This window comes from Eulemur rufifrons, chromosome 9 (genome assembly GCF_041146395.1).
Source record: "Eulemur rufifrons isolate Redbay chromosome 9, OSU_ERuf_1, whole genome shotgun sequence".
In the NCBI taxonomy this organism is placed as follows: domain Eukaryota; kingdom Metazoa; phylum Chordata; class Mammalia; order Primates; family Lemuridae; genus Eulemur; species Eulemur rufifrons.
Window position 1 is genome coordinate 43,769,600 of NC_090991.1, and position 16,915 is coordinate 43,786,514.

Sequence of the window (16,915 nt, forward strand, 5' to 3'; positions counted from 1 at the left end):
CAATTGCAATCATTCAGCACAGTGGTTGGATAAAGATGAAGTGTTGAAACACAGTCCAAAACCGAATATTCATCACAAAAAGATGATGATGTCTGTTTGATGGTCCAGTGTTGGTATTATCCACCACAGCTTCGTGAAACCTGGCCAGTTGACTAGAGCAGATGTCTACTGCAACCAATTGGATTTGAAATGATGAGGATGTTTGTGATTAAGCTGCCAAGATTGGTCAATAGAGACAGGCCAATCCTCTTGCAAGACAATGCTGGACTACATGTCACACAAACAACACTGCTCAAACTACAGAGGCTGGATTTGGAAACTTTCTGTCATCTACTGTATTCACCAGACCTTGTACCAACTGACTGTGACTTCTTCCAGGCTTTGGACCACTTCTTGCAAGGAAAAATATTCAATTCTCAACAAGCTGTGGAAAACGCCTTTTGTGATTTCATCGCCACTTGCTCTCCAGGCTGCTTTGAGATATGATGAAATACACTTTGGATTCAAAATCAGACATTTCATATTTAATGACCTAATATATAGTGAAAATATTCTTATTCATCTTAGTATTCCAAAACTTGGCAAAACACCAGGTACAGCAAGTATTTTTTGGACAGACCGATGAGAATGCTAGAGTGGAATTAGGTACATTAAATTAGGAATCAAATGACCTTCATTCTCATCCAGACTCTGCTACTGGCTGTGTGACTTTGGACAAGGCTCTTACCTTTTCTGAGCCCTAGTTTCTTCAAGTGTGAAATTAGAGAATTGGACTAACCCATCTCTGATGTCCCTTTCAGCATTAGTACTCTGATTCCAAGGAAGAGACACTTTGTTCTAAGGAATTATGTTCAAAGAACCTAAGTCCAGAAGGTCAGACAGTAGACCAAAGACGTATGCTTGCCATTGGGATAGGCAAAGTAATGGACTGATGAGAGTCACTTGTAGGTAATGCAAGAATTTTCTTGAAGGAAAAGAATCAGATGGATCGACAGGGGATGGAAGGGATAGTGATATTGGAAATGGGTTCTGTGATATCGAGTGCTATGTAAAAAGATGTGACTGTAAAAGATAAATTACTCATTTTTAGATTATAAGTAGAGAGAAGAATTGTGTTTAAAAGTAATGCAATTAAGGCAAAGGAGAAAAGGTTGAGAGGCAGGCCTGACACTAAGGTGTTTGGACTTGATGTGATAAAAGGGTGTGTAGCAGCTTCCTTTGATACTTAGATTTAAAATGTCAGATAACTGTCATGTACTTTCACAGATATCTAATTTAGGCTTCAATTTCTGCACTATAAATATTTGTAGAACTAGCCAAGACTCCTAACTCTGCTATCTCTTCATACCCAGACTTGCCCACACAGTAGCATTTCTACAACTTCAGCACCTATTTTTCTGAGGCAAAATAATGCAACGCTGTGTAAAAGTTTGCTTTTAAGTTGTGTAAATGATTGTGGGCTACAAAACTGAATTTTAGTATCTGATAGTTATTAAAAATAATTGATATTTCAAACAAGTGGACCAACATAGTTTTTTCAACATTGTTATTCCTGAGATTTTTATTCCCTGAGTATAAAACGCTTGGCTTTTAGTGTAATATTTAGCAAGCTATTTTGATAGTTAAAAATTTTACCTTTAATATTTTCTTTCCCAGGTGCCCAAGGTTCTAATGAAATACAGTATAAAAAAGCCTCAACCTCACCAAGTTCTAAATCACATGAAGATGTGTTATGCCCTCCCTCATCTAGTTTTTTGTCCAAGACTAGGACATCTTTTGTTGAAGACGGTGAGTTGTAATGGGTATTGTTATTATTTCTTTAGATGACTACTGAGTTGGGGCCAGTAGTTCCTGGGACAGTTACTATTGCTGTTAATACTTTTGTTGCTTTATATGAGATTCATTTTGGTTTTACATGATCTTATTTGTAAATGTTTGCTTTTAATTATGAGCTCTGATTTCTGCTTAAGATGGTCTTTGTTCACATATATTTGTATCCACTATTTTATTATCTCTATACCCTCCTCTCAAACAAAAACTTGGTTTTTTGTTTTTAAGGACAATTAAGAGTCTCTGATACATTAGTGTATAACTTGGTGGTATTCAAATTATTAATGAATGACAAAATATAGTATCTTGAAAAATATTCTCATTCCTTATTATCTCTGGGATTTTCATATAGTGGTATCACATAAAATCATTAATGGCTAACCAGTTTTCTAACATATTAATGAACCATAATTTACATAGCCATTCTTCAACCCATTCAGGTTGCTTTCAATTTTTTATTAATTTTAGATAACTTTAAGGGAACATTTTTATGATAACATTAAAATTATATCGTTATTTAATTAGATTCCTACTTGTTTGCTGAGGATGCATCCCTGGTTTGTTTGATTTGTGTGTGTGCTTTGTTCAATCAAGTTTAAAAAATATTTCTGGGCCGGGCGCGGTGGCTCACGCCTGTAATCCTAGCACTCTGGGAGGCCGAGGTGGGCGGATCGTTTGAGCTCAGGAGTTCGAGACCAGGCTGAGCAAGAGCGAGACCCCATCTCTACTAAAAATAGAAAGAAATTATATGGACAGCTAAAAAATATATATAGAAAAAAATTAGCTGGGCATGGTGGTGCATGCCTGTAGTCCCAGCTACTCGGGAGGCTGAGACAGGAGGATCGCTTGAGCTCAGGAGTTTGAGGTTGCTGTGAGCTAGGCTGACGCCACGGCACTCACTCTAGCCTGGGCAACAGAGTGAGACTCTGTCTCAAAAAAAAAAAAAAAAAAAATATTTCTAATTAGTGTGTGTGAACTCATTTATATAGGTATGTGTGCGTATATATACGTACATATAAAATAATTTATTTTTTAGAATTTCATCATAATTAGCCACTTTAATTTGTTTTACTAGTGGAAACCCCTTCTATGAGTATGATTCCAAGTGCTAGGAAGCTAGGGGAGCCGATCCGAGCAGCTATTCCTTTACATCCACCCTACCACCCTTCAGAGCCTCGAGCACCCTGCCCCATAGGAAAAGAATACTTGCGTTCAAGTCACTGCTCCCCGGCTGTGAATTCTACTGGAGAGCACATGAAATTTTCTGTGGTAAGTGGAAAAGCTTGCTTTTAATTGGTTAGAAGCTCATATTTAAAGAGGTCTCTGCTAGCACAGTAATCAAACATAGTGCACTAGTCAAAGCATTATATTTCTTAAAATTTATCTCTGCATATATCTACACGTTCTTGTTCTAGGAAGACAGGGACAAGATAATTGTATGAAAAGGGAAATAATAAGAGCCAACACAAAATGAGTATTTTGTGCCAGGCACAGTACTTAGGAACTTTATAGGTGTTGAATAATTTACTTCTCAAAACAACTCTAGCTACTATATTTATTTTCCATGGGGAAAAGCCAATGGAAAGCAGTTAAGTATTAATACCTTATCTGAGGGAACACAGCAGTCATAGAGTCAAGATTTGAACTCAGGCATTCTGGTGTCAGAATCCATGTTGTGTATCCTTAATTAAATAATTTAGGCCGGGCATGGTGTCTCAAGCCTCTAATCCCAGCACTTTGAGAGGCTGAGTTGGGAGGATTGCTTGAGGCCAGGAGTTTGCGACCAGCCTGGGCAAGATGACAAGACACCATCTTTACAAAAAGTAAAAAAAATTAGCCAGGCATGGTAGTGTTCGCAAGTGGTCCCAGCTACTCGGGAGACTGAGGTGGGAGGATGGCTTGAGCCCAGGAGTTTGAGGCTGCAGTGAGCTATGATCCTCTCATTGCCTTCCAGCCTGGGTGACAGCTATTCTGTCTCTTGACCTGGGTAGCAATTAAACGGGAGTGTTCATTTTGAAATAATTCATTGAGCTGGACACTATACTTCATTTAAAAAGTTTTTAAAAATGTAATTATCATTGCTATTTTCTAAAAAGTATTAAATTTACTTTAATAGAAGAAAAAGATACTGAAGTAAAATTGAAGCTATCATTAAACATTAAATGTTTTTTCATCACAAGAGGTATTTTCTAAAAGAGTCCCTCTATGGTTAACAAATAATTAAAAATGTTACAAGCTTTTATTCATATCTTGGGAAGTTTCATCTTTGTTTGAACTGTTTCAATTTTGGACAGCCTTTATTGACTCCTTGGTACGAAAGATAATGACGTAAATACTTGAAGTTTGATCATTTTTTCATTGTCCAGGTATAGCTATAACCCCTGAAATTTCATGTTTCAGAACACCTCACGCATCCCTTTGAATGGCATCCTGAGCCACACTTTTCCTCTGAGCACAAGTTTATGTTAATAGACATTGCTCCATTCCTTTGGCCTTGGGTGTCAATAGGGTATTTTGACAAATGCATTTAAAAACAAACATGGAGATTGAAGGGACCTAACTTTGTGCCACAGGTCTTTCCTTCCCACTCCCAAAATGTTTTTGTGTGTCTTCTTTGTAGCTTTTTCAAATCAACTTTTTTCTGTTTTTAATAGGAGCCAGACGATAGAGTTTTCCTAACTTCCAAGTTGCCTAAAGATAGCACACAGGAAACAGGTCCAGCTCAGGTCCAAGGCCCTGGCACAAGGAAGCTTACCAAAGGAAAAAGGTAACGTTACTGCAGTCTTCAGTATTTACAATGTGTTTGCAAAGGGATTTGAAAAGTAGTAAGGGGTATACTCTCCAAATTTAGCTGTGAAGACCAGTATGAAATATTTGTTAAGGCATGTATTATAGTTATTTTAAACTAAGTAATATATACCTGGCTACTAAGTGTCATATGGTCACTTACTACAGAAATGAAAACAGAGTTGCAGCCTTATCCTGGGATTCACCTTCCCCCCAGAGGCCAAGAAAGAGGTTAACAGAACAAGAATTACATGCAGTATCAGAGAAACTCTCTCAACGGCTCTCTGAACTAGATTGGGCAAGTGTTGTGTTTTTTAATTTATATTGAGATTGCTGTGGGTTAGTGTGCATTTAAGTGATGTCACCGTTGAAGGTGTTGGAAGATGAATTGTGTCTTACTGTGAAAATGTTCCATAAGTCAGGCAGGTAGGACATGAAAAATGATCTCAGCCTTTCATGATTTAACCAAATTTGGTACAGATTTAGCCAAATTTTATGGACTTCTGATGAAAACTAAATCATTTGACATAAATGATTATGCTAAACCATTTATTTTTAGATGTACCTATATAGTTTCCCTTTGTCACTAAAGACAAATCAGGTATAAAATGGGCAGATCATTTACTCTCACAAAATACAATATTACAGTTTTGGGTTGTCATTGAATGAATTTATTAAATCCCTGTGTTTTACTCTATAGTTTATTGAAACTGAATAGTCCATAGCCCTGATATATACTCTTTAAAAACTAGGCTGGGTGCAATGGCTCATGCCTGTAATCCCAGCACTTTAGGAGGTTGAGGCAGGTGTATTGCTTGAGCCCAGGAGTTCAAAACCAGCTTGGGCAACAATGTTTTGTGTAGAGACCTTGTCTCTATGCAAAAAAAATTTTTTAAAAATTAGTTGGGCATTGGTGGTACGTATCTATAGTCCTAGCTACTCAGGAGGTGGAGGCAAGAAGATTAATTGCTGGAGCCCAGGAGTTGGAGGCTGCAGTGAACTATGACTGTGCCACTGCACTCCAGCCTGGGCAACAATAAAGCAAGACCCTACCTCTAAAAAAAATAACCAGAAAACTAAACATGTATAAGCAGTATCTGAAAACCTGTTATTAATGACTGTCAAAGCTTTTTAAAGGTTATGTCTATTTACTACTACCAATTTACATTCTGCTGAAATCAGTGAAAGATGTTGAAAAGAATTTTCTCAATAGATGTTAAAAAGTGCCCTGGGTGATCGAATTAAAGAAAAGACTGACCATAAAGGAGAAGAAATTGGAAATGAAGAGCTAGAGAATGGAAATGAGGAGACACTGTCTCAGCACAGTGACAGCATCGTGGAGTACGGGCCGAAGAAGCCCAGGCCAGGTACTTATCCTAGAGAGGCCGAGAATAGGAATGCCCACGTGAACTACTTAGGCAGTTCCATTTGTTCTAATGACTTTCTCATCTTAAATATATTAAAAATATATAAAAGGATCAAAAATATTATCAAACACCTGGATCTTCACCATCTAGAAGTAGCAGGTGTTAACAATTATATTTGCTTTAACTCTTTTGTGTTTAAGAAATAAAACAGTAGAAACCCGTTTGGTCTCCCCATAGATCTCTTTTCCCAGCCCATTATGAAACCCCTTTCTTGAAGTTGGTATGTTTTGGCTTATCTCTGTTGTTACATTTTAACAGCTTGTATATTACTTGTCTTAAACTATTTTATGTTTTTAAAAAATTTATATAGATACTATATATCATTCTGCAACTTGCTTTTTTCTGTTAACATTGTCTTGGAAATCTATTTATGTTGATACTTACAGATCCAGTCTATTCATTTTAACTCCAGTGTAACTAAGTTCTTATAGTATACCCCATTTGTGTGAGTATATACATCACTATCAATTTCCCCTATTGCTGGACATGTAGTTTCCAGTTTTCATTTCTACAAGAAATTCTGCAATGAACAGCCTGTAACACGTGCAAGGGTTTCTCTAGGATCTACATCTAGTAGAATTTCTGGATCTGATCTTTTCTTTTCTTTCTTTCTTTTTTTTTTTTGAGACAGTCTCACTCTGTTGCCCGGGCTAGAGTGCTGTGGCATCAGCCTAAGCTCACAGCAACTTCAAACTCCTGGGCTCAAGCAATCCTTCTGCCTCAGCCTCCCAAGTAGCTGGGACTACAGGCATGCGCCACCATGCCTGGCTAATTTTTTCTATATATATTTTTAGCTGTCCATATAATTTCTTTCTATTTTTAGTAGAGACGGGGGTCTCGCTTTTGCTCAGGCTGGTCTCGAACTCCTGACCTCAAGTGATCCTCCCACCTTGGCCTCCCAGAGTGCTAGGATTACAGGCATGAGTCACCACACCCGGCCTAGATTTGCCACAGCCTTACAAGTACTTCGTACTATTTGATCTTCCATTGTTCAAATCCAAACAATTATCTTGTCTTCCACCAACTAAAATTCTGCATATTTTATATTTAATTTTATCTACTTTGGTCATCCATTGTTTCTTTTTTCATCTAAAACTTCTTTAACCTTTTCAGTTCTTTTTCTCCTTCAAGAATACTCTTTCCTTCTCTTATTTTATCTTTTCTCTTAAAACTTGACTCTGCTAATCTCTAGGTAGCCTTATCCAGTGACCTCCATGTTTCCCCTGCTGTACACATACACATGATATTCCATTGTGAAAACACATTGTGTAAGTTAAAATGTTATTTTAATTGGGTCTTCAGTGTCTAAAGAATGCATCATAGACATATGTCATTTAAAATAGTGCATTTCTGCATTTGCTGGAGAGTCTAAAGATAAAATAGTGCAAGTCCGTTTTTTAAAATGTCTTCTTTAAAATGAATTGAAAGATTTGAATTAAAAGTGTGTGAAAAGAAAAATAACAACTCAGGAAAATTTGAATTCTCTGGGAAAATTTATTTATAAAGGTATCAAACTAACTTCCTCAACCCTTAGAGAGATGTAGAATTTAACTGCTTTTCCAAAAAGGCATGAAGTCCCCCTCTTCACAGCCAGCAGATGCCCAAGCACATCTGTACACGTGGAACATAAAAAGGGTTGTGGAGAAAAGTGGTTTGGTTTGTTAGATCTCTTAGGCAGTGTGGAATTAGGAGGGCTAGATTGCTAAGTAGGGAAGAGTCAGGACCGCTTAGACAATGCTTAACTACATTAATTTTTGCTTATAAGCATGATGCTTTATAAACATTTATAAGATATGTGTATATATACTTAACATCCTAGCTCCTTAGCATCTTGCTAGGTAAAAGGATAGCAGATGCACTGCTCAGATAATTTGCCTTTTCTCTCCCCCCACCTCCCCCATCACCTAGAGCACTGTCCGTAGGCCTTTGTGTGCAGGAGGCATTCCACATGTTGAATTCAGTCCAAAGTCGAATATGGAACCTAAGTACTTCTTTGAGACAGTACACGTTCATGTGCATTTGTCTGTTTACTTGGTGTGGCTAAACATACAAATTCAAATTAGTCGTAGTAGAGAGTACATATAACACATTCATTCATTAGTCTCTTTGGATTTAGTAAAGGCCACCTATTTGGTTTGCAACTTAACATTTCTGGCTACCAGGATCTAATAGTACATGTCTTTTCTGTTTTGCAGGACTTTCCATGCGTAGAAGGTCACCCTACAGATCCCATTCACTCTCTCCATCTCCAGTTAACAAACACAGACAGTTCCACACGGAGAGAAAAAGGCAGCGCAAGCCAAAAGAAACAGATACCCGCCAATTCCGAGCAAAGGTACTTCCCCGTCTCTTAACTACCATTGAGCAGCAGGTAATACCATTGTCCCTCAGCCATATGCTACCGTGAACATGCGATTGATTAAAGGGTTAAAATGCCTTTAATATTCTTTTTTGTTGTTGTTCCTCGCTTCCCTCCCTTCCTTCTCTAATATACATTTAATGTTCTTGAGCTGAGTGGATGACAGAGCTGTGTGACATAGCTCATATCCCCCTTAGGAAACATAAAATTACACTTGTGAAACTCTTAAGAAAATAACCTGGTCAGACATAGCTCAGTGTTCCAGTGGATTAAGAAAGAAGAGATCAGTGTGGGTTGGTACTTTCAGAGAAACCTTCGGCGAAGGAGATTTGAGGTGAACTAAACATGACAGGCCACTTGAGTAACAGAGAAGATGAGAAAGTACCCAAGACAGGAATGAGAGGAGGTGGTTGGGATTCAACAGGGAAGACTGGTATGATACCAAGGAAAAACTTCTGTACAACAGGGACTGTGAGATGTATTAACAGCATGAAATTAGAATGCTCAAGTTGTTTGCCATAGTAGGTTTTATAGTGGTTTTATAATATGGTAGGATTTATAATGGTGAAAAGCTGAAACTAATTCAGATGTCTTAAAATATAATCAGTAACTCAGCATGTAACTTCCATTCATGGGAGTATCAAAACAATTACAATAACTGAACAAAAAATATGTAAAATTTCATTTTATGTTCCAATTACATACCTATTAAAATAACATAGATCTATGTTACAGAGCTTGAAAGGAACTTAAAAAAGTGATTGAGCTTGATACTTTAGAGGTGGCGGGATCCTAGGTGAATTTTTTTCATTTTCATTTGTGTATGTTTTTAATAACTATAATTTCCTGTGACCTTTTCCCCTCTAGGCATTCACTGAAGCATTTGAAAGGGAACTAAGAAGAAATAAAGTTCAAGAGAATATTGGACCTCTAAGGATAAATGATGAGGAGGAAACAGTGGGTAAAAGTCTCCACTATAATAAATGCCATTTGATCAGATCAGTGGGAAGTATAGATCTTTCCAAAAGAAAAGGACCTTAATCATTAGCTTTTTAGGAAAAGACACGATTTCATGGCTTAGAATTTTCACTTTTTCGTAGGGCATTCAGGTTGCTAAAATATGGAAAGATGTGGTACCAGAGAAAATGACATTTTTTTTCTGCCTAAAACTTCCATCCATTTTTAAGGGTTCCTACTGCTCAGCAGTTCACCAGGGGCTTAAAAAATAGTCTAGGCTGACAAAGGGGAATGAGACAGAGTCTCAGTTGCTCTGGACCTGGTTGTAAGAAACTGAAAGTGTAAGTTCTCTTTGCCTTTCAAAAAGATGGTTGTAGAAACTAAGTGAAAGCATGGGAAAAATGTTTATGCTAAAGTGTTGTTTGTTTTGTTTTTGTTTTTGTTTTTTTTTGAGACAGAGTCTCACTCTGTTGCCCGGGCCAGAGTGAGTACTGTGGCATCAGTCTAGCTCACAGCAACCTCAAACTCTTGGGCTTAAGCGATCCTACTGCCTCAGCCTCCCGGGTAGCTGGGACTACAGGCATGCACCACCATGCCCGGCTAATTTTTTTTTTATATATATTTTAGTTGGCTAGATAATTTCTTTCTATTTTTAGTAGAGATGGGGTCTCGCTCTTGCTCAGGCTGGTCTTGAACTCCTGACCTTGAGCAATCCACCCGCCTCGGCCTCCCAGAGTGCTAGGATTACAGGCGTGAGCCACCGCACCCGGCCCTATGCTAAAGTGTTAGTGAACAAAACAAGATATACAGTTTGGTTGCAACTAAGCATACTGCATAAATGCTTGAGAAATTTTTTTAATCTGCATGGAAGAAGCTGTCAAAGAAACATACATTGACACAGTAATAGTGGGGAAAAAAAAAAAAAACCATTAATAGTGGTTGTATTTAGGGTGTGGGACTGTGGTGACTGAAACTTGAGAAAAATTCAATGCTTTTTCAAATTCCAAGGGATGCCAGAGGCCAAAAGATGCCTTTACCTTAGAGTGGATGAATACTAACCAGATTTTAGAAATTTGAAGTAATGTGGTTTGGCTGGGGAGTAGTTAGCTATTTTTGTCAATATGTAATATTTAAGATGATGTATGAAAGAGTTGGTAGATCTCTTTTATTTCTATTCTGTTTTATATCTGCTTCTAAGGAAAAAATATACAGAGAAGCTGTTCATAAAGGAACTCCAGAACGTAGTCAGCCTTGGAAGGTTTACTCCAGAAAAACCACAACTCAAAGTCCAAGAGGTGGCTTCCCAAAGGCAAATAAAGCACTTCCAAGTAAGAACCACAGAATTGTACTTTATGGAAAACTGGCAGCCTTTGAAAGCATGTGCTACATTCCAAGGACACAGCACTGAAAACTAACATCTACCAGTTAGCTAGAGAAAATTCTTTCTTTTATCTCTGCTATATTCCTGATTTTATGTAAAGAGAGCTAAAACTCTTAAAGTACCTTACAGAGGCCTATATTATTGGCACCAACGGAATGCCAAGTCTAACTCCCTGCTGCTTCAGCTTTAGCCTTGTTCTGTTTGCATTTTTTCCCTGGGAAGTGGGTACAACGAAAGGAATGCTCCAGGGCAAGTAGATGGCCTGCCCGGTTCCCGTACATTGATGGTGCCCATGTGTATTAGGGTCTTGTTACAAGGAAATAAGGTCATGTGAAATGCCAGGCTTCCAACTACACCCCAAAGACTGGGGGGGCCTTCCCCTGAGAGAGAGACGTTCTTCTAAGCACAAACCTATCGGGAGGGCTGAGGAGTCTGCCATTTGAACATACTCAGAGCATCTGTCCATAGGCACTGAGGCAGCAGCTGAGCAGTTCGGATGGACTTCTCAGGACCAGCATGTCCTCAGTCAGAACTGTTGAGCTTATTTTTGTTCTTACCAGTAGTTGGCTTACTCCAATCGAAGAAGGAATGCAGACGTAATAAGTATATTTCGAATTGTTCTTTTCAGGATCGGAACCACGTCACTTAGATAAGCTATGACCTACCGGGAAGGAAGGGTGAGTTCTTGTCAGCAAGTCTCAGATTAAGAGCATCTCGTTTTACCTTGCAGTGAAAGTGAATGAGCACGGTCTCCTGCCGCTTATGCTGGAGCAGTTTCCCTTTCTCTATGTCTCTGGCCCAACGCTAAGCAAGATGTGGAAACAGCAAATTGCACAGGTTGAACAGCTCAAAAAAGATGCATATGGAGAAAATCGATCAAAGAAGAAACTCCAGGATGAAGTAAGTTACTTTCAGTCTTAAACTGCACATTTAAACCAGAAAGGGGAAGAGCTCATCCTTAAGAATCTAGTGAACAGCATTATTAACCTACTCGCTCTTGTGTCCCACTTACAGATAGAAGAGGCCCTAAGAAGGCATGACCTCCTCACTGCCCTTGTCAAGAAGGAGTATGAACATAACAAGAGACTGGTATGTGAAGAGCAAATTGGGTGGTATAATTTTGAATTTACAAGTTATGTCCTTTCCTTTATTTGTACCGGCTGGGTAACAGTTCCTTACCTGTAACACTTACCTGTGGAAGCATCTAGAGCTTTAACCAAAATTGATGGGCTGGGCTGGGTACTTTACATACACACTTTAGTCTTTACAGTATGTGTCAGAGAAGATACTCTCCATGAAATGAAAATCCTGAGGCTTTGAGGTGTTAGGTAACTTGCCCTGGATCTCAGCATAAGCGGGGGCAGAGTTGAGATTTTAATCCAGAAGGTTTCTACCTCCACAGTCCCTCCTAAAGGTGCCACATGGTTGTAACTTGATGCTTTTTGTCCTCCCCCCATGTCTCCCAGGGCCCAAGTAGACAGCTGCAGTAGTTTACCAGCCTCCATTGTAATTCGGGCTGGGAATCATCCTTAGAACATTATTCCCTATCAAGTATAATGGAGAGAGAGGACAGAGGTCAGAAACAGTCTGCCAAAGGAAGAAATTTGAAAAATTTTTCATTAAGTGTAGAGATAAGCCATGAGAACTATAACTAAACAATTCCGAAAGTTCTCTCAACAACTGCAGGTTGTGCTGCAAAAACACAAATATCCCAAACACCTAAGTACATGATGTCATTTCGTCTTTACTTTGTCAGATATTGTCTAATGAAATACTCTTGGGAACGCAAGCTTTGCTTGAAAGTCTGCGAAGTGCCATTTTCCTACTCTTTCCAAGCTGGCATCTGGGTGTGGCTTAGCAACCTCCTGGTGGAGTGGGGAGGTGAGGCGCTCGGGAGCTCTCCTGCTCTGCAGCAGTGGGGCTCGCTGGGGCTGCTCTGCACACTGAGGTGGATGAAGCTGCTGAAGGGCTCCCAGGGGTCCGCGGTCTCTCACACTCCACGTCCAGGCAGTAGGCCCCCAGCCCTCTGGAGGGGGAGTGGGGGAGATGAGAACCCTCGAGTCCGCCACCTTCTATTCCTTATTCTTTTCCCTTCCCCTTTCTTAGCAAGATTTCAAGGACCGTATTCATAGACAGAGGTTTACCCAATCAAAGATAAAAGAGAATCATCAGCAGATTGTTCGTGCCCGGAAATACTATGACGACTACAGAGTCCAGCTGCGTGCCAAAATGATGAGAATGAGGACCCGGGAAGAAATGGTAAATATTGCTTTTCTGTCGTGCCCTGGTAAGAAGGTGATTTTTATCTGTTACTTCCAGAACCACCACCTTTTTTGTGACTTCTGTCCCAGTTTGAATCCAAAATTCCAAATGCAGGTCTTAAAAAATCTGCTTGTGAGATTTGTACTTGTTCATGCTTCATTTTATGTGACTCCATTGTGTGTTCCTGTCTGTTGTCTCCATGGCCCTCATCTTAATGTGAAGTCTTAATTTTCGCTACCTTCTGCATATAACATGAGTACTTCTCCAGCACAACTGCTTTAAGGGTTTGGGAGTATGTTACAAGAGACAGGAATTTAGACCAGGCACAGTGGCTCACACCTGTAGTCCTAGCACTCTGGGAGGATTACTTGAGGCCAGGAGTTAAGACCAGCCTGAGCAACACAGCAAGACCCTGTCTCTACAAAAGATAAAAGAAGTTAGCCAGGCATGGTGGCACACACCTGTAGTCCTAGCTACTTGGGAGGCTGAGGCAGGATTGCTTGAGCTCAGGAGTTCAAGGCTGCTATGATCACGCCACTGCACTCCAGCCTAGACAACAGAGCAAGATCCTGTCTCTTAGAATTCCACATAAAATCAGGACTAGTGTAGGACAGCTGTGCTGTGAGGGGTTTCCTTTGCTATCTCATCCTAATCAAACTGAAATGACTGATCTTTTGGGATCCCAAACTAGCAATAAATTTTCTCTCTAGAGTCAAACATTACAGAAATTATAGTTAACTGGATTAAATACTTCTAGAGGAAGATATTACTAAGGATTTGGGAGGTTAAGTAACTTGCCTAAGGTAATACAGATAATGAATGTATGGCTGTCAGAACCAGTTCTCCTATCAGGAATTCTTACTAACGAAGGGAGGACAAGTGGGCATATCCAAACTTTGTCCTTGAAGAACTTGTTTTACAGTGGCCTACCCAAGTGATAACCACTTCCTTCTCAGTTATACACACATGCGGGTGTGGCATGTTTCTGTGCTGGGCTGCTTGAGAATTCTTTTCTGAAACCAGTAAAGAATCTGATGCCTGAAAAGATGCTGAATACCATTAGTCATTAGGGAAATACAAATCAGACCACGGAGAGATACCACTCACACCACTAGGCTGATACCACTAGAATGGCTAAAATAAAGACAAATGTTGGCGAGGATATGATGAGCTGGGAACCCTCATGCAGCGCTGGTGGGGTTATAAAATCATACAACTGCTCTAGAAACCAATTTGGCAGTTCCTCAAAAGGTTACCGCCAGGTCATATAGGATTACCATGTGAGCAGGCAATTTTACTCTTAGATACATATCCACACAGAAGTTTATAGCAACATCACTTATAATAGCCAAAAAGGGGAAATACCACACATAGCCAGTAGCTGATGAATGGATAAACAATGTATATCCATAGAGAGTATTTGGCAATAAAAAGGAATGAAGTACTAATACATGCCCCGACATAGATGAACCTTGAAAACATGCTAAGTGAAAGAAGCTGGGTATAAAAAGCCATGAATTATGATTCCATTTATATGAAATGTCCAGGATGGGCCACTCCCTAGAGTCAGAAAGTAGATTAATGGTTGTCAGGGGCTACAGAGAAGGGAGAGCGATTGCTCATGGGTGTGGCGTTCCTTCTGGGGGTGATGAAAATGTTCTATAATTGTGATGGTTGCACAACTCAATATAACTAAAACATACCAAATCACATTTTAAAAGGGTGATTGTTATGGTATGTGAATAATACCTGAAGAAAGTTATTTTTAAAAATCTTTGTGAAATACAATCAATATATATGTCTAGTTGAGCAAAATGATTATACTTGTCAAAGTTCAAAGTTCAGCATAACTTTATGATTGACAGATATTTAAGAAACTGTTTGAAGAAGGTTTACAAATTCAGAAGCAAAGATTACGAGACCTAAGAAACTATGCCAAAGAAAAGCGAGATGAACAAAAGAGACAGCACCAGAATGAACTGGACTCAATGGAGAACTACTATAAGGGCCAGGTGGGCTCTGTCACTTGCTTATATTATAAAGTGCTTAATCCTGAGGGTGTTAAAAGGAGCTTAGTCTGACAATAAACCTCCACATGTTTAACTTAGAACTTTGCACTATACAAGTTAGACTGACCCCATTTTCAGGATTAAAATTTAAAATAAGCTAGTACTTCACCATAGTACAGAATATATATTGCCCTATTTCCATTGAAATAAAGATTTTAAGCCTGTAAACATTAAGCGTTAGAATTTTTGCATTTGGACTTACAAACGTTAAATATTTGGTTTTTTTCTTTCCTATGAACAGTTTTCATTGCTGGCAGAGGCCATATCACAGGAACGTCAAGAGCTCAAAGCCAGAGAGAAATCTCAGGCCCAGGTAAGAATTAACAGGATGACTAATTTATGTACATTTTTAGGAAATAGAAAACAACTATAGTATACCTTTTAAGGGAATAAATAATACTAATAAGAAAATTCATCTGTGATCCAAGATACTTATGCTGTGATTTTAACTTTACCTGTTCAGGGTGTCTGTAAGAGCTGCTGCTAAGTTATTGGAATTATTGGAGGAGCCTAATTAGCTGGAATGTGGAGAGGGAATAAAAGTAGCTGAAGGCCTGGATAAATGTTGTGTCTAGACGGATGACATGTGTTCTCTTTTAGACATTACATAAGGTGAAGAGGGAGCTGAGATCTAAGATGGAGAAGGAAATTCGGCAGCTGCAGGACATGATAACGCAGAATGACGATGACGCTTTCTTCCGGGAACTGGAAGCTGAGCGCTTCAGATCTCGGCTTCAGCTGGCTTCCTTTCAGTACAGTAAAAACCCCTTCCTGTGAGGCCGGACTTCAAAAGTAAACTTTTAGAGGCCGTTACCAGGACAGCTAGAACTGAGCCAGTGAACAGTCTAAACCAGAAAATCATTTTTTAATGCCTTATCTATGTTCAGTCCAATACTTTTTATGAAATAATTTTTTAAATAAAAAGCTTTCTTAAAAGCTTTCTGCTGCTTTTGAATTTATGACCTGAGCCCTGAAAAGGCGGACTCTTCATTAGTCATGTGTGTGCTAAAGCAATTAACAAGTCTTTGAGCAGCCAGCTCCTGAGCCTGACTGCTTTAGGTGAACAAAAATAGATTTTTTTAAAAAGCACGAGGACAAAAAAAAAAATTTCTAATTCATTAGAGAAGAAATGTGGCCGGTCATAAAAGGTGGGCCTTAGAGTAAACCTTGATGATACAGTGTTTATGTGGGTTTTTCACAACATGGCTGGGAGATGGGAGGATCTATGCGTTGTGGCTTCTATCGGTGAGTAGAAGATAGCAGTGAGGAGAGGTGAAGTGGGTAAAGCCAGACCATATGCTTCCAAGGAGCACTAGTGATTGCCGGTGGGAAGGAGTGACCAACTCCACCTCTGCTGTGGGGAGACATGAGAAAAAAGAACTCACACTCGGGGTAGTGTCTTCCGTGGAGAGGAAGGCTTCAGTGAAGGCCAAGAGCTAGAGGGAAGCTTCAGAGCAGCTGAGGCTATGGAAACTTTGCTGATTAATGCCAGGGTGGCAGAGGGTGCCAAGACAGGACGGGGGGAGAAGAGAGGCATCCATCAGGACATGGAGAAGCCCGGGGGATGAGTGAATGAATGAAGAGAGGCCAGGAGGCATGAAGTGGTGAGATCTGATTGTCCGAGAGAAAAGAGGCAACATCTGGATGGACTGCTGTGGTCCTGAGTGCTGACCTCTTGGAATGGCAGCTCCAGGAGGCAGGCCAGCAGGCAGGCGCTTCCCAGGGGAAAGGCTTGGTCGATGGGGGAAATTTGGAGCATGGTAAGACATGCAGACAACCATGACATGCTGTGACAAGTCAACGAGCATGGATGAATGGAAAGGATGGGAAATACATAAGAGGC

General features: G+C 39.6%; 1 protein-coding gene across 1 annotated transcript in view; it reads left to right on the plus strand.

The window, feature by feature from the left end:
- Positions 1-16,007, plus strand: part of CEP95 (centrosomal protein 95) — a 28,925-nt gene extending 12,918 nt beyond the window's left edge. The window contains exons 7-20 of the mRNA XM_069481622.1: positions 1,657-1,788; positions 2,906-3,099; positions 4,485-4,597; positions 4,786-4,915; positions 5,831-5,984; positions 8,240-8,379; positions 9,271-9,360; positions 10,559-10,688; positions 11,472-11,641; positions 11,756-11,830; positions 12,848-13,000; positions 14,869-15,015; positions 15,314-15,385; positions 15,673-16,007. Of these exons, the coding sequence (XP_069337723.1) occupies positions 1,657-1,788; positions 2,906-3,099; positions 4,485-4,597; positions 4,786-4,915; positions 5,831-5,984; positions 8,240-8,379; positions 9,271-9,360; positions 10,559-10,688; positions 11,472-11,641; positions 11,756-11,830; positions 12,848-13,000; positions 14,869-15,015; positions 15,314-15,385; positions 15,673-15,849 (1,877 nt within the window). The 3' untranslated portion in view covers positions 15,850-16,007. The remainder of the gene's footprint in view (positions 1-1,656; positions 1,789-2,905; positions 3,100-4,484; positions 4,598-4,785; positions 4,916-5,830; positions 5,985-8,239; positions 8,380-9,270; positions 9,361-10,558; positions 10,689-11,471; positions 11,642-11,755; positions 11,831-12,847; positions 13,001-14,868; positions 15,016-15,313; positions 15,386-15,672) is intronic.
- Positions 16,008-16,915: the final 908 nt, after the last annotated feature.